General features: G+C 35.6%; 1 protein-coding gene and 1 long non-coding RNA gene across 2 annotated transcripts; one reads left to right on the top strand and one right to left on the bottom strand.

Moving 5' to 3' along the window:
* Nucleotides 1–289: 289 nt before the first annotated feature.
* On the bottom strand, nt 290–1,100 carry LOC112749863 (uncharacterized). The gene is made up of 3 exons (XR_003175240.3): nt 974–1,100; nt 610–757; nt 290–506 (listed from the first exon to the last, which is right to left on the bottom strand). It is a non-coding gene; the product is annotated as an uncharacterized lncRNA (long non-coding RNA).
* A 3,708-nt stretch (nt 1,101–4,808) lies between these two features.
* On the top strand, nt 4,809–6,949 carry LOC112749862 (uncharacterized). The gene is made up of 4 exons (XM_025798280.2): nt 4,809–4,863; nt 4,955–5,110; nt 5,677–5,815; nt 6,753–6,949. The coding sequence occupies exons 2-4, from the start codon at nt 4,994–4,996 to the stop codon at nt 6,830–6,832; spliced, it is 336 nt and encodes a 111-aa protein (XP_025654065.1). The 5' UTR covers nt 4,809–4,863; nt 4,955–4,993; the 3' UTR covers nt 6,833–6,949.
* Nucleotides 6,950–9,381: the final 2,432 nt, after the last annotated feature.

Genomic DNA, 9,381 nt, shown 5'->3' with positions numbered 1-9,381 from the left:
CATAAGACAGTTGGGAAATAACCCCACCAGAGGGACCTACGTTTATTACTCTATATCAGTGAATATTTAGCATGTCAACTGTATAAAGTTCCAGCAATTACCAATTTTGTACAAAATAACAAAATAATAAAAAACAAATACACAAAAGCATTCCAATAAATATGTAAGTTTTTTTTATTATCGAACTGACATAAATTTGGTGACAAATTTCTCTAGTTATACCAATAGAGGCAGGAGATACCACAAAAGAAAAAAGGGGAAAAAATAGTAAAGTAAAAGAAACTCTAAATTCTAATAAACTCTCCTTTATCAGCAACTCTGGTTAGTACATTATACTATAGATGTGCATACACATGGCATTACAATGTAATCCTAATATCTACCACTATGTCCTATAGAGATAAGTTAACACATGTAATTACATACTGTGATCTGCTTACCTTCCCCAATCCTTCATCTTTATCAACTATTCTAGAGGGTTTCCCTCTTCCACCAGAAACTTCAACCTGTAAGAGACCAAAGTGTTAAGTATCTACTGAAATACCACAAAAAATCATTTGAACACAGCAGAAGTGTATAATTTTGGCAATTCATGAATGAAAAGAAAACCTTGCTTCTACAATGTACTGCAAGCATGGTAGCTGCAACAATTGAGCCTAGTTGATAACAATTGAGCCTAGTTGTGTTGCTGATAGAGATGATAGGTTGCCAAGTAGATCCCCCATTGGAGTCCTTGCAACACCAACAATACAAACATCTGTAACAAAAAAAGTACACACACATGCACCGAGGCTGAGTTAAAGCGGAGTTAAATTCACTGATTATCAACTATACTTCCCTTCAGGGGGATCCATCTTAAGTTTCTAAAAATTCAGCAAGCTAAGGAAGTAGAGAGAAGCGCCAACTCATGATCTCAAAACTGAAATTTGTAAATTAATGATTGGCGTTTCAAAATTTAACAAGAGAGACATACCTCGGGATTTTGGCGACATGGGGAGCTTCCAGAAATAGAAAAAATAACCTTTTGACAACAAAAATGATATGTTATTGTTATGGATCACAAGAACCATCACATAGTTAAAATTACTGTTACAGTTACGGTTGCAAAGGAAACTCACAGTCAAAACAAGAAGGAAACAGAACAATGAAACACATAGATTAGCAATTTTGGAAAAGATGGACATAGAGATGTTGAAGTGAAAGAATACCGATGAGTTGGGCAATAATCAAAGCAGTTCTCTGTCAAAATTGGATTCTTTCCAAACCCTGGTTGAGTATAACTATGTTGTCTGAGTATTCTGTTGATTTGCTTCTGTTATTCTGTCTCCCAGTAACTATTTCTAAGACTAACACTCCAAAACTATATACATCTGCCTTTTCTGTTAACTGACCATGAGCTAGGTACTTTGGAGCCATGTAACCCCTGCAACACCACTTAAGAAAATGAGTATTCCACAATGTTCTCAATAGGTTAAATTACACTTAACATTCACTGAAACCAAACTATAGCATTTACTGTAGTTTACCCTTTCAGATATGATCCACACATATTAATAGGTCTTGGATTTTGTTCAAACTTTTCAATGCTATATATATTGTTAAGGGTTGTGAATAGATGCATTTACAGAATTCTCAAGACATACTTTGCAAGAACTACTGTTCAAACTCTTCCAACAATTAGCCAAAACATAAGCAGATTCATTTACCCTTCCAGAAACATCAACCTTCCCTCTTGCATAGTATCCTATGCTGTTTGGTGCAGCTTGAAGTACTTCCAAAAGCGCCTGCTTTGCGGCCGCTCGAATTCGTCCTAGTTTTGTTGCCACAAACAGCCTTGTCCCCTAGCCCTGCATACTCATCAAAGAAGCTATAATTTTCAGACCTCATGAGGCATCCATCAAGAAATATTTGGGACGTTGTGGCTTAAAGCAAACATGTTAAGGAACTAGTTTGTTGCTCAACAACAAAATACTATCATTAACTATAACTTTGCAAAAGCAATATTAGGACAGCAAAGAGAGATCAAATTAAACATGACCTGAAGTATTATTGTAATAGCAGTTATCATGCAAATTGAATTCTCTAATCCCTTCGCATGCATACAGACTAACTCATCAATATTAAAGGGTTCTCAAATCCCTCTTCATATACATCAACACGACTCCCTAATAAAAAGAATGGTTGGATGCATAAAACATGAAAGACAAGTATACCATGAATTGAATTCTCTAATCCCTTCGCATGCATACAGACTAACTCATCAATATTAAAGGGTTCTCAAATCCCTCTTCATATCCATCAACATGACTCCCTAATAAAAAGAATAAGTGATAAAGAGATAAAAACCAAGTTTGAAGATTGAAATTTCTCCTTCAAATTCAAGCATTTTATTTCAGAAAAACAACCTTTACTTTCTTCAAAGCTTTTGCAACTAATCAAAAGAAACAGCTGAAAATCCACATTCAGTACACTCCAAGATTCACCAAATAGACAAAATGCATATTCCATATGGGATGGATTCCACTTTTACAGTCAGTGTAGAAATAATCAGCATCAATTTCATAATATAGCAATGCACCACACATATTCTACTCAATCCTTTTTATATCTTTACTCAATCCTTCTCAACAGTAAATAAGAATTGTGCTGAATTGATTATTTAGTCAAACAAGGCAAACTAAACGGATAAACCCTAAACCTTAAAAACAAAAAGACTTCAGATCAGATCCAGTAGCAAACTATGTACCTGCTCAGTAAGCATGATAACAGGATGCCCTGCCCTTTGTAAACGTTCAAACATGCTGCACTCGTAAAGATATTTACTCGCAATATTTGAGAGGACAGTTGCAGGAAGTTGCTTTGGGTCACCAACCTTAGATAATTTGCAAATGTCAGTATAACCTCTTACTTTATAGCAGAAGTTCAAAAGCCTTTTTAAGTACACTTACCATTATGCATTTGGTTCCACTTGACTTTAAAAGCTGAAGAGGAACAAGAGTAGCAGGTTTTAGAGCCTGAAATAGAAAAATAGATCAGGAAAAAAAAGAAAACAAGATGATTGCAGATAAATAAACCATGGGCAAGCCACTAACCTTTGCTGCATGAGTAACTCCATACGACAATGCTTTGCTGCAGAAGTTCAAACAAATGTGCAAACTATATAGTTCAAAATTGCCTTATATATATATATATATATATATATATATATATATATATATATATATATATATATATATATTTAAAAAATGTTTTAACATTTAACGAAATATCATGCAACTTTAATTTATTCATTATTAGTCACATTCTCTTTATTTGAACTTGACTATCACAGTGTCTTCAATCAAGCTTTTCTGCTTCCATTAATTTTGTATACTTTTTGTTTTGCTTTATATAATAGTTGGAACCATTAAACAATTGAGCCACAAAAGCAAAGTATGATAAACCTAGCTAAAACTGGCGTAGAAAAATTGAACCCTAAGGTTTATCGGCGTAATTTAAACAATGCATACCTGAATCGGCGTAATTTAAACAACTGCTGGTAGATGCTCTGGTTCTCTTTGGAGCAGGAACTGATTGGGATCGGGTCGAATTCCATCGATTCGCTTGCAACAGAGCGCGATAGAGCAGCGACGGTGACAGAGCAGCGACGGTGACAGAGCAGCAGCGGAAACAGAACGCGACGACCTTGAGTCTGAAACGCCCGCGAGAGGCGATATACCGGAGAGCTAGAGAGAGGTCGACGGCGAAACCAGCCGCGAGAGAGGTGAGACTCAGTGAGCTTGAGGGTGAGAGTGGCGAGAGAAGAGCGAAGAAACTCAAAGGAGGGTTAGGGGTTCTTCATCGCGGTTAGGGGTTCTTCGACGGAGGCATTGCGAGCGCCGGCAACCGGCGACGTTCTTGCAGAGTGCTGTTAGGGGCTCTTCGTCGCGGTTTGGGGTTCTTCGTGAAGCACAATGAAGAGAGAGTTAGGGTACAGTGAGGCACAATGAAGACAGGGAGGGTTAGGGTTAGCTAGGGTTAATTGTTCATCTTCATGGAGTGCTTTGTGAATTGAGTCAAAAGTTATTTGTGAATGGAGCTGGAGCTCGAGAAAGAGACGGGGTAGATTAGGTTTAGTTTTTTTTTCCGGCGGAAAATTTTAAATTACAGACGGATTTTCCGTCTGTAATAATTTAATAAAGCGCAGTATTTTCGTCTATTTAATTACAGACGGATTTTCCGTCTGTAACTATTTCTCACGAAAAAAATTTAATTTTTTCGACAGAATTATAGACGGATTCTCTTTTCTGTCTGTAATTTATGCTAATTCATTTTTTTGGTTTTCCAACAAAAAATCCCTCTGAAATTCTGTTTGTATTCCGTGGGATAAAATCCGTCGGAAATATTCGTCTGTAATAACTAGTTTTCTAGTAGTGAATTGTTCTCTATATATTTGTTATATTCAATTAGATGTGTTCCTTGCAGCAAAACATAAAATTTTCATTATCTTTTAGGCTGCGTTTGTTTTCAGAGACAGAACAGAACATGACACTGAGACAGAGACAATAGGGCGGAGACATTAAAAATTATTGTTCATGTATTGTGTTTGGATATGATGGACAAGACACTAATGTAATGCCCAGTATCATGTTTGGATACACATAAAAATACATGGACAAGACTATAATATTAGGTAAAATGACTAAAATAGACATCCCTCCCCTCCTTCCCTACATCTCTAATCCTTGCCCTCCCTAACCTTTCGCTAAACTCTTCTCACTCTCTCTGGTGGACTACTCTTCAATACATCGCATTCCTTTTTACCCTACCTCTCTTGATTGCAAGAATGTTGTCATTGTTCCCATTCTCACGAATCATGTTAAGGTACGCTCTTCTTCAAATCCCAAATTCTGTTCCTCATTCCGCTCTCGGTCTTTGCTTCCCTTCAACTTCATCCCTACACTCTCACTCTCAGCCCCAATCGCTTGATGAAGCTGTTGATTCCTTCACTCGCATGCTCTTTATGTGTCGCCCTCCATCCATCCTTCAATTCCCCAAGATTTTGGGATCTCTTGCCAAGACCAACCATTGCTCCACCGCCATTTCCCTTTTTCAGCAATTGCAATCCAGGGTAATTGCTCCCAACTTATTTACTTTGAATATCTTAATCAATTGTTCCTGCGGAATGGATTTGGATCACTCTTGCTGTCTCTGCTTTTGCAAAGATTTTCAAGAGTGATTTTCAGCCTTATACCGTAACGTTGACAACAATCATCAAAGCTCTCTGTCTATGTGGTAACACTGAAAAAGCACTGCACTTTCATGGCGCACTTTCATGGCAAAGTGCTGGCTCATGGATTTCATTATTAGTTTTATATTCTACTATTTTGTGCAGTTCTTGTTAGCTTGGGGTCCCCCACTTTAAGGATAATATCCTCTATATATTCTTCTAATTATCATATTACCAACTCAATAATTCTTTCATTGATTTAGCTTTTGCAAATTCCAATCTTTTACTGTCATTCAAAGCCAAACTGAGCAAAGTTTCATGTAAGTGCAATATTAAATTTTGATCAAAATTTACTACCTGGATACTATTATTAGTACTTGACTATATGAATTGAGCTTATCATGAAGATTGTGTGTTTTTTAGTAAAAGGGACTTTCTTGTGTTTTTTTTTCTTTGGAGATGCAAAGAAGATGGAGAAGAAAAGAGAGATTGTGGAGCTGTATAGGGAGAGGCTGGACAACACTCTTGCCTCACCTCATATGACAAATTATCACATGCTCAAAAACCTTGTTCAGACTCAACTCTTGCATTCTTCAAAACAACAAGGTACTAATAACAGCATTCCTTAGCCATATTTGCTTTGTAATGATTGAATGTTTATTAGTAATATAGTTGAGGAGTGTTTCTGAATATAGTAAAGGGTCTAGTACAAGTACACCATCATACACTGATTAGAAAGTATGCTATCCACACTACAACTATGCTATATTTTTATTGTCCATCCTTTTAGATATAGAACTTGAAATCAGTAATTTGCATTGTTGTAATGTTACTTCTTTAAACAGATAAAATAGGATAATGAAGGGTTCCGTGTTATATATCGTGAAGGGCCGGAGGGAACTCCGTTTCAAGTGGCCTTATATTATTGTCCATTCTGTTCCTATACATCTCAGTTTGAAAGATTCGTGTCATCCATTTACTTTGGTAATTTTGGTAGTTGTTAATTTAACACTGGTTGATCTTCCTGCCAGAATTCTACCAAGGTGAAGGTGCCGATAGCTTAAGGTGAAGAAAGAAAATTCCTAGAAGAAAATGAGCTAAGGGAAAAGAAAAGAAAAGCAGCAGCATGAAGGTATAGACCATAAGAGTGAATTCATTTGTAAAGTGAACCAATAAGGGTGAATTCATTTGTAAATAAATATTGCTGTGCACTTAGATTAAGCAAAAGCTGGATAGGCTCTTACTCACTTTAGAGGCAAGCTCTGTTTTGAAGAGCTATTGCTATCTGCCACAGCCAAGCACATTTAGATCCTCTGGATTGGAGTATGAATGGGGAGTTTTGACCACAAACTGACGTAGGAGGCTAGGACTTCTCACCGTGAACACCCCACTTTTGTTTCTAGCTTGGGTAGACTTTTCTTTTTGGTAACAGAGGAAAGCCATTGTTTTAATCAATTGAGATGCTTTTGCATTGTAGTTTTGATGTAGCATAAAATGTAATTGAAGCATGGAAATTTGACTAACTGTGTGTTCTCTGTTACAGGAAGGACTGAGTTTGGTTTTCAGAGGTGGGAATGGCTGATGGTTGATGAAGTACAAAATGATCAAACTGCAACTGCTTAATATTTTATTTTTTTTAAAATATTATTCACAGTCATCATTTTATTCTATTTCAAATTTCCATGAGAGAAGAGAGAATATGCATACATGTTTAGGATATGGGACATATGCATTTACATGTAGAATATCGTTGAGCCTGAAGTTTCAATAACTTGTGTCACTTATTGTTACACTTAATAATAGTTTTCGAGCTTTATTTTTCAGAAGTGGACCATTTGAGTTATGATTGTTCATTCCATCTCTACATGGTTGATTTTTGTGAAATACAATATATGAGTTTCCCAGGTGTTCTTGAACCGCTCCGTTTAACTATTTTGGATTCTTTTGCATAACAAACCTTTCCAGACTAGTGCAACACAATGAAATGAGGTCTACTAATTGCAAATTATCTATTCTTCAACCTTATTAACAATGAACACCGGAAAAACTAACATCGAAGACTGGACGTAACCTTATGAAAAAAACATTATTTAAAAAAAAAAAATTTACAATAAATGAATTTATATTTATTTTAAACCATACACAAGATATTAATTTCTAACCAAAATCTTAAACAATTAAACAATTTCTAACCAAAAGCTTAAACAATTAAGCACCCATTTTGAACAAGTTTCTGCAGTAACATAATTAAAACCAATACGTAAAACTAACTATGCACTAACATCAAAAAAATCTTGCATGTAAAATTATGCTTGTTTGAACCTAAGTCTGCACAAAATGAAATGATAACTCAAAGAGATTAACTCTAATTCTAAGTATGCAATATAGCTCTAATAAATCCGGTTTTCTGGCTATTTCCCAATGACCAAAACATTTTTTCCAGTTGAGGATTTGTGGAGAACTTGAGTGCAATAGAAATAACTTCATCATCAGTGAATCCAAGTTCGCTGAGTATATCACCAGTCTTTTTTTCCTCACGAGTGTTTACCATAGCTTGGGCAAAAGCATCCAAACGCTTTTCCTGTTGATCGAACACATATTTCAGCGTGTCAGTTAACTCCTTCATCATCTTGGTATCCTTTGCCGCTTTAAATGAGGAAGGCTTCTTTCCTTGTTTCTTCCCAGAAGATGAAGCCACATAATTTGATTGTTGGAGTAGAGATTCACTACAATCATGATTTGAGTTAAAGAAATCCGTATCTTCTTCGTCCATTTCTTCATACCCATTCATTTGCACTTCTTCTTCAGCGTCATTGCCGCATACAGCAGCATCTCCATTTGCTCTTTCCTTACAAAATATTTTTTCCAAGCGCGTATAAAGGGGAAAAGGCTTTCCTGGAGTATACAACCTTACTCCTTGTTTCTAGAAAAAATAAAAAATAAAAGATCAACAAAGAAGGACAGACTATCAAGTAGAATAAAATTAATTCAACAAAATCAAACTTGTAAACCAACCTTCATATAAGCAGCGAGGATCTCTTTGTTGTCCACAACCACGCATTGCTTCACATCATCCCATCCAAAACCGCTACAGCCTGCCATGTCAGCAGCAAATTGATATTTCTCTTTCAACCTCTTAACCTTGTTTTTGCAATGAGTTATTTGAAAACCACCACTTGGAAACCTCTCATTCATTTTTGCAGCAAGTTTCTCAAAAGATCCAGGCCTAAATTGACCTGCATCAGCTATTCTTCCTTTAATGACAAGCTCCTCCATAAAACCAACAAATACCTCTGTCTCCTCATCAGTCCAAACATGTCTGTCCATTTGTCTCTACAATCTAGATTAACTAAATCAGAATTCAATTGAACATCATAAACATATCATGACATTATCTTTATGATGTATCAATACAATATATTTAAATAAAATACACATAATAATTCAAACTATCAAAAACAAGCCAAAGGCAGTTAACTTGGCTAGAAGAACATTCTTTGGTGAAGGTGTCCTAAGACATGGCAACTAGCAGCTTGAACATTGGTATGTATAGTTCAGGTTGCCTTTCCATCAATTATTTTTTCAAAATCTAGGTAATTAATGCTTGTTTTGAAAGAAAGTGACAACAAGAGATTAAGTGAGCTAAGCATGAGTTCCAACTTCCAACCAAGCTAAAAATTTTGATAAGAAATAAGAGGAATGGCAAGTTAGTTGGAAACTGTTTTTTTTTTAATTCATTAGACGGGGAATTAAAAAAGATAAGAAAACCCACCAGATATAATAAATATCATGAAACAAAGCTAACCAATCTTTCAATCAATCTAAAAGGGAAATTGGGCTGGAAAACAGTTAAATATGATTGCAAGCAGGAAAATGCAAGACGTAGATATAAACAAAAATCACAGAAATGTGAAAACAGGAGGCTACAAAAGAAAGATGATCCATCTTTTAGGAACTCAGAAAAATAGTTATATGATTAGGTCTTAGTTGATGTTACCACTTTGACACTATGTTGAAGAAAAATATGGAAAAGGAAGAGAAGACGATTGTACAAGTAACAAATACAGGAATATAAAGATTTCAGAGAATATTAAGATTAGAGAGAATGAATCAAAATGAATCAATAATATACATTTTCAATCAAATAAGCCAATCATATGACAATTAATTAA

The sequence above is a fragment of the Arachis hypogaea genome, chromosome 15, assembly GCF_003086295.3.
Source record: "Arachis hypogaea cultivar Tifrunner chromosome 15, arahy.Tifrunner.gnm2.J5K5, whole genome shotgun sequence".
Taxonomy (NCBI): Eukaryota; Viridiplantae; Streptophyta; class Magnoliopsida; order Fabales; family Fabaceae; genus Arachis; species Arachis hypogaea.
This window is presented reverse-complemented; position numbering and strand designations above follow the sequence as displayed.